Raw genomic sequence first — 17,104 nt, forward strand, 5'->3', positions numbered from 1 at the left:
ACACTTCTCAAGAATCTCATTACCTACAACGTATAGACAAACGTTCATTATCAATAGCGTTTTTTTAATGTGAACAATAAAGGTGCTGGGTGCTAATATTTCTATGTGCCATACATTTTATATTTTATTTACAGTGCTAAAAGCAACAACCAAATCGACGTCATCAGCGGTTGGTAATTGGAGTGGGGAGTGAGCGAGGGAACAGACTGTGTTTATGTTCTGAGGATACTATTTGACTCATCTTCATATATTATTTGCAAGATCACAACAGCCCAAAACAAGTAATAAGAAATGGAGAGTATATTGGAGGAGACTGTAGATTTCAGGCATGAAATCCATTGAGTAACACAAGTTTACATAATGTTACAAGTTGTGTATTTTCCATAATCTAACCTGTACTGTTTTTATACCACATGTGCCAGGGACTTTAATTTCCAGAGTACTAAATATTAATTCATCTTTGTCATTGTTTTAAAGCCGCTTGTTAAACAATGGTCACTGAGTTGGTTGTGCAGTCAGTCAGTAGTTACTGGATTGGCTGTGAGGTCAGTTAGTGGTCACTGGATTAGGTATGTGGTCAGTTAGATGTCACTGGTTTAGTCCTGTGGTCAGTCAGTGGTCTCTTGGGGCTCACTTGGTGACTGAGGTTGCTCTGACTGAGATCACTCTGCTCACATCTCAGAGCTTGTAACATGATGCTGGAATGGAGGGCAGGAGAGAGGAGCACAGCAGAGCAATAGAGGGGGGAGCATGAGAAAGAGCGAGAGAGAGAGAGAGAGAGAGAGAAAGACAGAGGTGACAGAGGATAAGACGCAGGAGAGGAACAAGCCAGAAAAAACAAAGCTTTGGGGAAGAAAATGAGGCACTACCAGCTCATGGGCAACTAGGGAGTCTGAAATGTGAGTAGCAAATAGACTCAGCAGAGATTCAATAGACATGTAAAATACTGACTATTTACCACTGCTGTAAACCCCAACAGGTGTTATGAAGAATCCTAAACCCAGAAAAGCAAACGTGGTCACTGAAATCTCATTATTCTAAACATAAGCCCTTAAATATCGAATTACACACAAAACAATCAATTGGCAATAGTTGTGTTTGATCAAGTAAAAATGGCAACAAATAATCAGAGATAGTCTCAATGAAAATGTAGGTGTTCAGCTTGGACTTTCACCTCTTCTTTGGGCCTGGAGTTTACCCTGTACAGGATGTGAGAGTAGAATACAAACCAGTGATTTCTTTTTAAAAGATGCCTGTTGTACTGTATTCAGTTTCTGGAAGTGTGCTGATAGTATTGTATTATTGGGAGTACTGCGTAGACTTGGTTTGCTGGCACAGTATCCTTCTGCTTGTATATTTTAATTTCAAAGTCATTTTGCACACTACTGTTCACTAGCCAACCAGCCCTATATATTCAGGCAGACTTAAGAGGCAGGAATGGCAGTAAATGAATGACTACAATGCATTTCTTTAGTATAGTTTTTGAATAAAAAATACACTTTTTTTTCTGTGGTTCTTAATGGAAAAGGTACCAATTTTGCAGAATGAAATACTATTGCTCTTCACTTTTGATAGCCAATACCAATGGTCCAAGTGTCTGTTTGAAAAAAAATGTATCTATGTGACATGGTATAGTACTTGTTCATTTGGGATCATCGTACTTGTCAGGGCATTAACTTTCAGTGTTGAGGTCATGCCTACACACCCAGGTTTGTCTCGGAGTACTTCGAACCTGCTTTGGCTTTTGTTAGGTGTGTCAACTCATGAGTCATTTCAGCCGCAGTGAAACTAGGCTTACCTTCACTGAGGTTAAGCTATATTGCCCTATACAGTATTTTAGGTCAGGTGTAGCATAGGTCTTACTTTGGTAGAAGCAATGTAACTGAAAAAATGCAATTTCACAAAGGGAACCACTAAAAGCAACCGAGAGTCGGTAATCAGGAATCCTGTTTCTAACTAACGGCACGTCATGGCCAACTCACAAGAACTCTACAATCTACATCTGTTTCTTTGGAGCAGGGTTTATGCCAGTCAAATGTAACATACTGTTACTATGTCAGGCTGCCTCAGTTGGTTTTGAGTCAGAAGGTTCTGAGTTCAAGCCCTACGTCAGGGCTTCAAACCTCTACTTCTAAGATGACGCTCCCAATTCAGAGCTGGGGGTGTGCTGCATTGTTGGAGGTGCTGTTCTTCGGATTAGATTTTTTTTGGCCGCATTAATGCTTATGTCAAGAGGAATCACCATGCTATCAGTGGGACGTTTCCATTTCCTAAATCAGCCACCTTCAGAGTTATCTTGTCATGATGTCACAAGGATGAAAATATGACTTGTTTCAGTTATATGTCCACAGAGAATTATTGGCAAGATGCATAACGAAGTATAAATTCAGATGAAATATGAAGCATCTATTTTTCTTCTTTTAACTCTAACCGTTCCCCCCATATATATAAAAAATTTAACACAAATTACCTTTAACAATTTCTGGCATGCACTTTAACGTATCCTACTTCTATTTTTAAAATGTCAAAGATGATTATTTCAGATCTCTGTAACATTTATCAAAGTTTTTTGTGTAGCAAGAAACAGAGGATATTCTTCAGTCAGAATAGTGTTGAAGAAATTCAAGTTTGCTAGTATTTAAAGCTCGGGTATCTCTACATCTCCAGTGAATGTTGGTATGCTTTCCACAGATAACATTTTACAGATACTTTAACAGCAAAGCTCAGCACTGATGAACACGCAGCGATTACAGAAAATGAGATGACCAAGCATTTCTCCCAGCCTGAGACTTAGCAGCTTATTTCTGTATAATTTGATATTCTGGCTGGTCATCCAATAATTACCAGAATGAATACAAGCATAAAGCCAATATCATATTAAAAAAGGAGTTTAATGCTAATTGGTTCAAGCAATAATATAAACGGATACTGCATTGATTTACTGGTAGTATTAGCCATCGTATTATTTTCAGATACTGCATAAATTGGGCTGGAATGAATGTTTGGTCACAACAGGGGGTTACAGGATCTAGTACTGATCCGCTGCTGGATTTTCCACAGGATAGTAGGAATGATGCCAGAGTTTACCTTTGATGCCAAAAGACTTTTGTCACACTATAATCTCCAATTGTCTATGACTGATGTTCTATCGTTCTAAAGGTCTTTTTACAAAGGACTTTTTATAAATTGCTCCGAAATTATACTAAGTCAATGGATCACATTATCTAACAAGGCCTTGGCAGTATTTTTATTACATATATATGTAAAAAATGACAGAATTACTGCTGGCAGGACAATGATAAAGGGAACTATCTGCCGTAATAGATATTTAAACTTACAGCTTGGGTAAGACCTTACTTTCATCAGTTAGAAAATCAGCTTACTTACCAACTATGTTTTGTTTTAATCATCTCCAATTCCAATTCCAATTCCTATTAATGCAACAGTCCCAATCCAGCAAATCTGAGTGGCAGATCCTAACCAAAGCCATCCCACTGTGTAAAGTGTAGTCAGGCCAGCCAGCCATTGCTGCCTTTACTAATTTTATTCTCTTTACTGTCTTTGTCAACCTGTGGAAGCAAGTAGGTTAATACAGTAGTGCCTCACTATGTGTCTGCCTCAAACTTCACAACATCTGATATTGCCAAGTTCTCTGATATAACATGAACTAAAATCAATATGCAATATACCACACATTCTTCTATTTTAAAATAGCATCAGTAAATGTAATGGATCTCTCATGCACCACAGTCCTGAAATAAATATTACAAACCTCTTCCCTTTCCACCATCCTCTCCAATTTTCCTCTTATCACTCATTCTTTCTTAGAGGTACAACTCATTCCTGTTCAACTGCTAGAACCTGACAGATTCTCACCCAAATGCTCCTTTTTCACACAAGAAACCTGAACATTGAGCAGTGGCACAGGAAGATGTCATGGTTGAGCTTATCATGTTCTAACCCAGTCCCATATACATGGATTTCCAGCAGGACAGAATAGCACTCAGGCCAATTGATCCTTTCCGTAACACAAAGGATTACTGAAGCTTTTAGGCGCTGTTTGGCTAATTCAGCATCACCAATGTGCAAAGCTAGGGCCTTCTCGTTAGTAAGCAAACATCTGTCCACTGAGATATAGGGGATTTATAACCCCTGATATAACATGCCTCTCACATGTATCACAACCTCCAATTCAGTGGAAGCCTCTGATGTACTGTACCTTTTTGCAACAGTTTTTTTTCAGACAATAAAGTTATCCCTCTCCTTTTTTTATGATATTCTAAATGAGGCTCTAAGTACTTGCCCACTCTTGATCTTTTCCTTTCCTGTAGGGAAGAGCTTATCATCTGCTCAGTGCTATCCCACACTGGTAAGGCTCAAAGCATGGAGGAGGGTCTCTGGCACAAACCACATCCTATTGTTACTCTAACTTGTAAGATCACCTTACTGCCCTGATTTAAAGCCTCTCCTCTACGCCATTGCCTCCAGCATATGTCACTGATTCGTCACAACATATCTTTAACATGATCTGTGGTGCAAAGTGCATTACCTATGGCTGTTTCTCTAACAAAGTAATCTAAATTCTCTCTATAACACTCCTCCGTAACATATTTATTTAACACCTCCCATGACTTGGCTTATGAGGTACATCATTGAGACACCATCAGCATGACTGTTGCTCTCCTGCTAATAGGGAGGGTCTACTATACTTCAAGGTTTCTCCATACTCACAGAATGCTGGAAGAAACTGTTTCAACTCTGGCATTCATCTCTGTTGGCAAATTCAATAGCGAACACCCTTTATAATCAAGCCACCATCTTTACCACAAACCCACAGACACACCATTCTACATCCTATCTCCAATGTAAGACCCCTGCTCTGATTATGATTGCTAAAATTAGTGCAGGATGTACACTGTATGGTTAGACGCAACCTTCTTGGTGAACAAAGTTGCCATTCACTAGGCTAAAGCTTGCCACCGAATGGTTTGTGCTTTTGAGGGACGGTTTCTCCATACTCACAGAATGCTGGAAGAAACTGTTTCAACTCTGGCATTCATCTCAGTTGGCAAATGCAATAGCGAACACCCTTTATAATCAAGCCACCATCTTTGCCACAAACCCACAGACACACCATTCTACATCCTATCTCCAAGTGTAAGGCCCCTGCTCTGATTATGATTGCTAAAATTAGTGCAGGATGTACACTGTATGGTTAGACGCAACCTTCTTGGTGAACAAAGTTGCCATTCACTAGGCTAAAGCTTGCCACCGAATGGTTTGTGCTTTTGAGGGATGTCATCCGTGAAGTTGTGGTGCTCCTGCTCATACTGGCTGAGCGAATGAGGAAGTGGCTCTTGCAGCAGAACAGGTTGTTGTTGAATTGCTTTCTGAAGGTCTTGCTCAAAAGGTAGAGAGCAAAAGGGTTAACACAGGAGTTGGTGAAAGCAAGAATCCTGGCACAAATGCTGGCTACTCGATGCATTAAGGAGGTGTCTACTTGTGCATAACGGTAGGAGCGGTATAGATAGATGATGTGATTAGGAAGCCAGCAGAGAGCAAAAAGACCCACAAACACTAGCACTGTCTTTGCAAGCCTTTTCCTGGATTCAATCTGTAAATAAAATGAAAAAAAGATTGTGTAGAACCATCTGATGCAGTAACAATCCTGGAAATTGAAAATACAGATCGAAGGGCCTCAATTCATTACAGCCCAGTTAAATCTCCTTCATAATGAACTCTGCCCAACCCAACTAGTATTCTGATGAAATGTTCTGCATTTTAATTTTGGTCAGCCGGGTGTCTGACACATGTGAACACCCATCACCATGCTTAAGACTATCCAAACCAAACTGAGAATTTCAAGTATCCCACCTACACGTGGAAATTCCTGAAATAGATTGTTGGAATGTGCACACTCTCCCTGGAAGGATGCATCCTGCTTACCTGATTCCAGAAAGTATTAGGCAAAGGTCAGCAAGAGCCAAGGCTTCAGGACCCCAGAGTGTGAATTGGGATAGCGATGGGAGTCCAACCAGCTGAATCCACAGAGCTTGCCATTGATAGCACTGTCTGGCAAGCTTTCACACTGCTTGTCCAGTAAGGATCACACTACCAGTTAGGGCTTTCGCTTGCAGGGTTAACAGAAGCTGAGTGGGATGATTCCCTGACCCCAGTGACTAGTCCGCGCTTCCAAAAAATCCCACAAAAATGCCAATGCTTTTCTCTGTCGTTACATTGTTGCAGAATATATCAGTACATATGTATCACTCTGTCGCTACTTTGATGCATACATACCTCGGATTTTGGAGCTTAATTAAAGCATATTTTAAATATAGCTCATCAACGATAGGAAATCCCTCCAAAAAGGTATGCCCATGAGACCCGCGGATTGCAAGACCTTTCCAATGAGGTACAAATTATGTCTCTACGTCAAACGTTTATTGAGATCTTGGCTGATGCACACACACAGACACTGTCGCTTCATTAGTTTAGATTATCAGTACTGAAATCTATCCCGCTGGAAGCTAGTCTTACCTGTCTCCGAATGTGCTGGTTGCCCTCTACTGGAATGTTGTAAGCACTCCTGATCAAGTTCTTGGCAATGTGGAAATAATAAACGGAAATTATAGAAAGTGGAATAACATAGAAAATCAGGAAAAATGCCATGGAGTGGATCTTAGGGTGCAGCTCATCATCGGGGGGGTATGGGGCACAAGCGGCAAATGATTTGTTAACATGAGGTTCATAGAAAGAGTACAGATCTGAATAGACAGCATCAGGAACAGCCAACAGCATTGACACGATCCAGATGAGAGCCACCTTTAAACAGATTTTCAAGAGTGCATTGGAAGTTTGGATGTCCATGGGTCTGACGATAGCTTTGTACCTGCAAAATTAGTAAATGAGCAACGATTAATAATACTGTGATATTGCTATTTGGATGAATTACCTGCCACACACAGAGGGCTTATTAGATGTGTTATTTAGAGAAGCATGTATGATCACAACCTATTAAAAATCAAATATTATTGACTATAACCCCTCTCTCCCATTATGAAACAGTACTTGTTTTATTGATTAAGAAGTGCGTTGAAAAAGAATATGCATATAAATGATGTATACTAGAAACATTTTCAAAATAATGTTGTTTTATATTGCTATTATGACAATATTTTGAATCAGATATTTGCCCGAATAGGATTTTAACAGATTCAAACTACTGAGTGTTAGATTAACATTTGTAGTGCTGCAACCAAAGGCATAGTTAAATGAAAGTAACCCGTGTTCTCATACAGAAAGAAGAACAATCTGAGATACAATTATTGGAAGGTAGCTTTTGTAAAGCTAGTAAATTGGAATGCAGCACTTTGAACATAATAACAATAGTGCTTAAACAATGTGGTTATGTTCAATGTGGTCAGTCTGTCTGTCATAGAACATTCTCTGATCTTTTCCAATTAAGGAGAAGGCAAATGCCAAACAGTATTTAGAAATGTAATTCATCAAAGAGTTACCTCTCATCACTATCTCACAGACATTAATATAACCTACTTGTGCATGCTCCAGGTCTTTCAATTATACCTTATGCTGTAAATTCGCATCTTATCTGCAACATGGCTAGCAATATATGTAATGAATAATAGACACCTGGCGAGCTGTTTTGATTTATATAACTTGAACTAAATTTTAATGCAGCTTGTTAATGATATGAAGTAGGAAAACTAGCCCTCAAGGATGCGTTAGCATGATGTGGAGACTGAACATAACTAAAGACCTGAAGGAGAATGTATTGGTATGACACAGCAGAGGTATAGATATTGTGGAGTCCTGTAGTTTAGTGGTAGAGCACTTGCGTTGCAAGCGCGAGGCCTGTGTTTGATTCCCGTCAGGGCGAAATGTTGGGCAAGTTTCCTTACTCCAACACCTCTGTTTACCTAGCAGTAAGTAGGAACCCATTCGATTATTGTTAGTTGATTGGTGAATCGCTTTTCTGGCAATAATAATCCCTTCAAAACATTTTTTTAAAAGATTGATCACTCAATCAACGACTGCTGTGCATAATTGGCAGCCGTGTTTCGCCCACAAAATATACTAATTACTATAATAATAATAATAATAATAATAATAATCCTTGCATTTGATATAGCGCTTTTCACGTCGGGAGGACGTCCCAAAGCGCTTCACAGAACACACTGTAAAGTGAATTGACTGTATATTTGTGGGCGAACGCGGCAGCCAATTGCGCACAGCAATGTCCCACAAACAGTCGTAGATTGAAAATGACCAATTTAATTATTGTTTTTTTTTTTTGGAGGGATTATTATTAGGCGTGTGGAGTAAGGAAACTTGCCCAAGGTTTCGCCCTGGAATTGAACTCAGGTCTCTCACTTGCAAAGCGAGTGCTCTAACCACTGAGCTACAGGACTCCACATATTATATATTATACTAATATAGTATAATATTTATACTATTTTAAATAAGTGTAAAATATCACTTTCATAATATTCTGTGAAGCACTTTGCTATATCAAATGCAAAGATTATTATTATTACAGTATTGTATCTTTAAAAGTGTTTAAATCTGTACGAACTATCTGGGTAAAATTCCACCTGGGTCTACATTCACTCTATTAATTAACTCTATACATTTCAGAGTATACAGAATTTATGAAAATCTATTTATAAATAGAATTTATAAAGCCTTAATTTTGAAGTTTTTTGTAACTTGCTTTTAACAACAACAACAACAAGATTACATTTGTATAGCGCCTTTCACGTCGGGAGGAACTACACAAAATGGGCTTCAAAGTTAGAGTGAAATGCTACATTAATAGAATGAATCTGAACCTAGGTGAAATTTCTACCAGTATGAGTGTATTATTAAAGCACATTACATTTGATTTCACTTTCCTATCTAAGTTGATGATTATTTGAAAAACTTGGAAACATTCAGGACTGTTTTCAGCACCTTAGGACTTCCTCCCGACATCTAAGGCGTTATACAAATGTAACTTTATTTTTGTTGTTGTTGTGCGGGTAATACTATTAAATGCCTGAATGAAAAGTTTAAAGGGACATCCTTACAGCAGTAGATAAGAAAGCACAGCATGGTCAATTACATTGAATTTCTCTTCAGAGCAAGTTATTTCACCAGCAAATTCTGAGCCTTAAATGTCATTGATTGTGTCAGGAATTCACCTTTCTAGCAGTACTTGTTGCATATCATTGTACAGTTAGATACACAACTGCATTGAAGACTAAGATCAAAAATAACTTTAAGAATGCAAACTTTGGGCTATAAGAAGATCTCTAGGGAGGATTATACGAGAATGAGAACTGCAAAATACAATGACAGAGGAAAAATAAATTAATTTTAAGACTATTTTGAGTCGTAGAATGAAAATACATTATTTTGCTGCAATTTTCACCCCAAGATTCTGGGGAAATACAATTTAGCCTTTGAATAACAAAAGCAGGTTTGTTTGGTCAAGCAAGTGTCTGACTCATACTGAAACCCATCAAAGTCTACACATGGACATTTCCCTGTGCCTGGGAATGTGCTTTATCTCCCTGGAGGAACGCACCTGGTTACCTAATTCCAAAGAGTATTTGCAGAGGTTGACAAAAGGCAAGGCCAGCCACACTCAGAATAATATTAAAGACTATTATTTCTGTGTATCCAATAGGTTTCACAGGTGCAAAACGCCTATTTGGGGTTTGCACACTTTAACAAGTCTCCACACATTTAATGTGACGTTGAAGTGGGAAGAGTTTTATTATTGGAGACTATGGGTCAGAAATCCACCTTGGTCTAGATTTACACTATTTTCTTAGTATTTTAGAACATCCAGAATTGGCTCAATTCAGGCTTATTAACAATGCACGACTGTTTGTGGGACACTGCTGTCACATTTCGCCCACAAAATATACATTCAACACATTTTACAGTATTCTTTGTGAAGCGCTTTGAAATGTCTCAATGAAGTGATATAATGCACTATATCAAATGCAAGGATTATTATTAACATTTTAAAGGAAGTTTTCTGCAACTTCTTTTAAGAATGCAGGATAGACATGAAAGGAATAAACCATGGTAAATGAGATATTTATGAAATATTTGAAAGTTAATTTGTTTTTGACTAAGGTAGTTTTGCACTTCCTATCGTCTACCTCTTACATGTACAGCACTTCAATTTAGGGCTGGATCATGGTGACCTAAGACACTTAGCTGCAAACACTTCAAATCATTGACAGCAACTTGTTTTGATAGTGCTGATACAGGGATGGTTATTTTGAAACTACAGTAACGCAGTTTATCCTTTCCCTTGTAAGTTGGTAGCACGCTTGCCTCTGGGGCAGAAAGCTGTGGGACAAGCATGTTGTCATGACTCTGAAGTCACAGATCAGGCTGACAGTCTGGTGCAATGCTGGAAGAGAACTGCATTGTCAGAAGTTTCTTTTGGAGGAGACATTAAGCTGAGATTCCAGCTGCTTGTTCAGGTGGACATTTAGCATCCTGTGACACAATTCAAAGAGAAAAGGTTGTTACTCCTGGTATCCAACCTTGCTCTCTGTATACTGTCACCCCCCTCCCTTCCTCAGCATCCAACTTTGCCTCTGTACAGCACACTGGGACACTACCTTGTGTGAAGGATGCTATATGAATGCAAGTTGTTTTGTTGCAAATTAGCCGCCATGCTCAACCACAAATACTCACGCGACATGAATTCCTTATGAAATGTTTTGAAACATTTTGACATTATAGGCACTATATTAAACTGCATCCTATAGTTTAACTACATCCTAGGTTGTTCTAAACTACTGTAAATAGTAACACAGCATTTCTCCATGAAGGTCTTCCCTAAGCAACGGAGTTGGGACTGGATGTAGAACAAGGTTAGATTTCTGATGCGTCTGCTCAGTCCTTCACCTTTTCCAAGTTAATATCTAAAAAATATACAGTATCTCCCCTTACTGAGGGGAGGGAAGTAAGAGTTGTCTTCCAGGAGCTAAACATGCTCTGAGGAGAAATGCCTGCTACAAACTATCTGTGTCTGCAGCAAACGTAGACTGTGAGCTGTAGATATGAACATCAACACAATTCTCGAAGCCAAAACCTTGACTAGATAAATTCTATGTTATTATTTGCAATAGTTTAGAAGCCCTTTCAGAGGTTTATATAAAATATGAAGCTTTATAAAGTGAATTATCAGTCTATCTAGTCAAGAATAAGCAAAATGTGATGTTTTAAAATTCGTAATCAGGTTAAAGTGGAGATGATATTGTTAATTTTGTGACCTAACATCCTGTCCCATTTACAATTTGGAAAACCCCAAATTCTTTAACAGCTTAATTCACATGTACTCTTATTTTTGCTAACTATACGTTATGATTACCAGTCAATCACACAATATACACTTCTGCACAATACGTTGTACAATTCTGCATTGTTGGAGGTGCCATTCTTCATTTGTGACATTAAACTGAAGTCCTGTCTGCCTGTTTAGGTAAATGTTAAAGGTACAATTGTACTATTCGCAAAGAGAAGAGTTTCTCCTGCTGTCCTGGTCAACAATCCCTCAAATTGGTCATTCACTTCATACTGTTTGTAGGATATTGCAGTGTGCAAATTGGCTGCCCATTTACCTACAAAATACACAGGCACTCCACTTTATAGTAAAATTCTGCGAAGCGCTTTGAGACTATTCAACACCACAAGAAAAAGCTATATTAAACACAAGAATTATTATTATATATTATTATAATAAGGACATTCTACTACATTAGGCTTTTTACAGTTACATTACTGTAGTTATATCAAATACCCTGCGTAAATGCAAGTTGTTGTAAGGAAACGTGGAGATTCTGAATGAAGGCAAGAATTTTTTTTTAGGAGGGCTGAATTTATTGGAGATCCCTTCTCTGCAGGGCTAGAATCATACCCCAGTGAAAGGTTAATTTCCTGCACCACTTTGGCGAAACACCACACTCGATTTGTGCGCTGATTTAATTACACGGGCAAAAATTCAGGTCAGAGAGAGTTTACTCTGAAAGTCCTGGAAACCAACTAATAATATTAATGGATATTTTCCAGATTTTGGAAACAACCGTCACGGGCAGCACTGTTCAGGTAACTGTTCAGCAGGTGTTTCTATTCTGAAAGGGCTTGGCTACAGTGGCAGCTAGGGCAAGGATCAATATTAATAATAATCCTTGCATTTGATATGGCGCCTTATCACGTCTTCGAGACGTCTCAAAGCACTTCACGGAATACACCGTAAAGTGAATTGACTGTATATTTTGCGGGCGAACCGCAGCAGCCAATTGCGCACAGCAGTGTCCCACAAACAGTCGTGGATTGTGTGACCACATTTTTGGGGGATTGTTTTTTATCTCAAGGGATTATTACTTCGGGGAAAGCGATCCGCCAATCGACCAACAACGGATTAGTTAACAACTAGTAATGGGAAAATCGAAGGGTGGGGGGGGGGGGGATTAATGTACCATATGGTCTTTCAAGTGACGAGATCCATACAGAAGTATCATGTTTAATTGTTGACAGCAGCGAAACAAAACATTGCCCAACGTTGCTCCCAATGAGTTGTCGCTGGTTGAGGTTAACCTCATCTCATTTTTTTTTCCTTTTGCTTTTAAAACTGAGTCGCCTGTTTAAAGCATTTCCATGCAGGTTTAAAGGGGGAGTCACTTTGGAGCCGATCTAACCACGTAAATGCGACTTCTCATCGGGATGGGGATGTTTCTCAGCAGCAAAGGGACAGGTTGTCTTGCAGATTCCGACAGCTCTTTTTTTACTCTCATCGTATCCGCTGGTGATGTGGTGGTGCTTCCCCCCTCCCCCCCCCCCCCTCCCCCCTCTCTCTTTTCCCCGCTTGCAAACAAGTTTGACCCTGTTTTGCAAACCACCAATAATTCCAACACTGAGCCATTTTTGCTTTGATTCGATTAAACTGAGAAGTGAGAGTGAGAGAGAGAGAAAAAAAAGTGTGTGTGGGGGGGGGGGGGGGTGTGGGGGGGGACGTTTGTGCAGATCAGATGGGTCTCTTGACTGGAGCTTTTAGAGGAAAGAAGTTGCCAAATCAGACAAGTTGTGGATTTGCAAAGCAACAAAGTCGGGTCCATCTTCCAAACTAAACCCCAAACCCCCGTCTGAACCCTTGGACCACATTCCTCTGACTCTGGCTCCTGAGATGGCAGAGGGACCTCAGCCCAAGAGGGAGAGAGGGAGGGTGACGGAGAGGTTGGGAGGGTGATGGAGAGGGTGGGAGGCTGATGGAGAGGGTGGGAGGGTGGGAGGCTGATGGAGAGGGTGGGAGGGTGATGGAGAGGGATGGAGAGGGTGGGAGGCTGATGGAGAGAGTGGGAGGCTGATGGAGAGGGATGGAGAGGGTGGGAGGGTGATGGAGAGGGATGGAGAGGGTGGGAGGCTGATGGAGAGGGTGGGAGGCTGATGGAGAGGGATGGAGAGGGTGGGAGGCTGATGGAGAGGGTGGGAGGGTGAAGGAGAGGGATGGAGAGGGTGGGAGGGTGATGGGTGGGTGGGTGGGAGGGAGGGAGGGTGTCAGGGTGCTATGGACGCCTACCTACCTGTCGGCACTGAGCGCTGTCAGGGTGAAGACCGAGACCCCCACCGAGGTTAACTGGATGAAGGCGATGAGCTTGCAGCCCACTCGGCCGAACAGCCACTCGTCCGCCACGTACTTGCTGGCGTCCACCGGGGCGCAGGTCAGCAGCAGCAGCAGGTCTCCCAGGGCCAGGCTGGTGATGAAGATGTTGGGCACGTTCCTCATGGACTTGACGGTGAGGAAGATCTTGATCAGGGTGGCGTTGCCGATCAGACCGATCAGGACGATCAGACCGTAGACGGCGGGGATGGCGTACAGGTAGTCCGGGCTCGGGCTGGACTCCCGAGAGGTGGTGTTGCCCTCAGACGTGTTCAGTCCCAGTTGCTCCCACTCCTCCGAAGTCATGGCATCAGCTAATTCCGACTGCGGGGAAAAAACACACACACACACACACACACACACACACACAGTAGAAACTATTTCAACTGTTATTGTAATTTTTTTAATTTTTTTATTTTTATTTTATTTTTTTTATTTTTATTTTTATTTTTTTATTTTATTTTATTTTTTTGTGCCCCCTTCCACCCGGTTAAAAAGGCGATGCCTCCTGATGTCCTTACAAAAAAAAAATTAAGACTCGTCCGACTGCCCTGTTCTGTGATGGTGTATTTTTTTTCTTCTGCTGCTTTTTCTCCTTCTGCTTCTTTTGAGCGGAGCGGAGGTGTTGTTGCATTAAACGTGTGCTCACAACTCACACTCACTCACTCACTCACTCTCACACTCACACTCACTCACTCACACAGTGACACTCACTCACACACACTGACTCACTCACACACACAGTCACTCACTCACTTTCACACACACTCTCACACTCACTCTCATACTCACACTCACTCACACACTGACACTCACTCACACACACTGACACTCACACACTCACACGCACTCTCACACACACACACATTCACTCACACTCACTCACTCATCCCACACACATTCTCACTCACACACACACACTCTCACACTCACACTCTCACACACACACTCACTCACACTCACTCACTCCCACACACATTCTCATTCACACACACACACACTCACACTCACACACACACATTCACACTCACTCACTCATCCCACACACATTCTCACTCACACACACACACACACACACACTCACTCACACTCACTCACACTCACTCACTCATCCCACTCTCACACTCACACATCCACCCCACTCTCTCACACACACACACACACACACACACGAGACTCCTGACGTGCCCTCGGTGTGGCTGCTCGATTGCCTTGAACTTTCCTCTGTGCACTGCCCACTCCTACCTCTTGCTGCCACTGCATCGCTTGGCACCGATCTGCCGCCTGGAGTTCGTTCTTTCTTTCTTTCTTTACGTCGAGGCAATATTTAAAGTGAATTGCCCGCAGGATCTGCGCAGGACAGCGAAACCAGCGTCACTTTTCCCCCCAATATTCAGTCCCCTGTGCAAACGAACTGGACGCGGGGGGGGGGAATGGGAGCAGCAAAGCGCATCCTTGTTAAGACGTGCACACGAGCCGCCTAGTGGAGGAAGACGCAGCGAAGCGACCACCACCAGCCTCCTCCTCTCCATCCACTTGCAAGGCAGCTCGACACCCCCCCCCCCCACCCACCCCTCCACCCCTTTTCCTGAGTTATCAGTCTGTGGCCACTCCTGGCATTTATTTGCATGTTGCAAACTGATTCTTCCTTCTGCACAAAGTGCATACCCTTTGGCAGCCTTCAGAAAAAAAATAGCTCTATTAAAGGAAAGGCTGAAACGAGAAATAATTCCTTAGCAGTGAGCGAGCGGGTGTTATTGGGTGGGTGGGTGGGTGGGAGGGGTGGCAGGGAATCATCCCACTCAGCTCCTGTTTAACCCTGCAAGCTGGAGCTCTGAAGGGTAGGATGGTCCTGGCTGGTCAAGCAGAGGGAAAGCTTCCCCAGAGAGTGATATCAATGGCAAGCTATGTGGTTTTAGCTGGTTAGACTCCAAATGTACCCCCAAACGCACACTCTGGGGTCCCCGAGCCTAGGGCTCGCGCTATCCTGCACCGAATGTTTTCCGGAATTAGGTAAGCAGGATGCGTCCTTCCAGGGAGAGAGGGTGCATAACCATTCTTATCTCTGGGATTTCCATGTGTAGGTGGGTTGCATGGAATTCTCAGTTTGGTTTGGATCCTCTTAAGCATGGTGGTGAGTTTCCGCATGTGTCAGACACCCAGCTGACTTCCCACAAAAAATGATTGTACAAAGTGACACAACTTCATAGTATAGCCCTATGAAGCACTTTGGGATGTGCTCCGGACATGAAAGGCTCGATTCCAAATGCAAGAATTATTATTGTTGTTGTTATTGCAAATGCAATAATAAATGATGACTTGGAAGTGGCTCAGGGTCCCATTTGAGTAACTTTGTAGTTGAAAGAATTCTTTCTGGAGATTTTGTGGCAGTTGGTATGAAAATGCTGGGGTTTCCGACAGTGCATCAGAGCACATCAGGGAAATAAATGCCGAATACTCGTGGCAGAGTGAGCAATATGAACTGCTACACTTAGTGTAAGAGTTGCTCCATCTCCTGTTTGAACTAATGTAAACCACTGTTGACTTGTGGATTTGTGCTCAGTTGTGCTTCTTGCGATATTGATGTCTATGTCTGGGTAAGTTCTCTTTGCTCTTTCTCATAACTTGTCTCATGTCACCTTTATCTTCCGAAACGTCTGCAGAAGAATTGATACTGAACCCACGTGAAGACCTTTGAACTGCTACACAGGGCTTTCAAAACTGTGGTGCATTTTGACCATTGCCCTGAACCCCTGTTGTCCTGTAATGTATTGATTTTGAAACAATACGTATGTTTTATATTTGTAGACCTTGACAGAATTCAGGCGTTGGGATAACAGAAGCATTGTAGTTTCATTCCCAGCCTCAGCACGTGGCAGATGAGATGAATTAAGATGAAATATAGACTTGCTCCATTGGGCATTGCCACATATCCACACATGGTTTGGGTTAGTCACAGAATAATATAAGTGAACAAAAAGTTGTGGAGACCAATCCATTCAAGTGGTCAGCGTGTTTCACAGCAAAAGGGAATTTAGCATCAAGCAATAAAAGTGAGGCTGACAAAAAAAAGTGGTATAGGAAAATAAGAAGAGCTGAAAGAGAAAAGGCCATTCAACGTTTCGCCCACAAAATATGCAGTCAATTCCATTTTAGAGTACATTCTGTGAAATGCTTTGACAGCTCGAAGACGCGATAAGGCACTATATCAAATGCAAGGAATATTATTAATAATAAATCCTTCCACAATTCAAGGAGAACCTATCCCTCGATCAACTGGGAGAAATGTTTCCAATTACACTCAGACACCTAAACATTGCAAAACCAAACCTTAGAGCAATTTGTTTCCTGTTGCTCTTCTATCTCATTGTTCCACCGCAGCCTCTTTCCTCCCAAACACAATACGCATTCTTCACTGAC

General features: G+C 41.5%; 1 protein-coding gene across 1 annotated transcript; it reads right to left on the reverse strand.

Moving 5' to 3' along the window:
• Positions 1–3,320: 3,320 nt before the first annotated feature.
• grpr (gastrin-releasing peptide receptor) lies at positions 3,321–14,987 on the reverse strand. The gene is made up of 4 exons (XM_042333834.1): positions 14,930–14,987; positions 13,608–14,008; positions 6,538–6,889; positions 3,321–5,614 (listed from the first exon to the last, which is right to left on the reverse strand). The coding sequence occupies exons 1-4, from the start codon at positions 14,945–14,947 to the stop codon at positions 5,216–5,218; spliced, it is 1,170 nt and encodes a 389-aa protein (XP_042189768.1). The 5' UTR covers positions 14,948–14,987; the 3' UTR covers positions 3,321–5,215.
• Between the last annotated feature and the right edge of the window lie 2,117 nt (positions 14,988–17,104).

The sequence above is a fragment of the Callorhinchus milii genome, unplaced genomic scaffold (assembly GCF_018977255.1).
Source record: "Callorhinchus milii isolate IMCB2004 unplaced genomic scaffold, IMCB_Cmil_1.0 Scaffold4, whole genome shotgun sequence".
NCBI lineage: Eukaryota > Metazoa > Chordata > Chondrichthyes > Chimaeriformes > Callorhinchidae > Callorhinchus > Callorhinchus milii.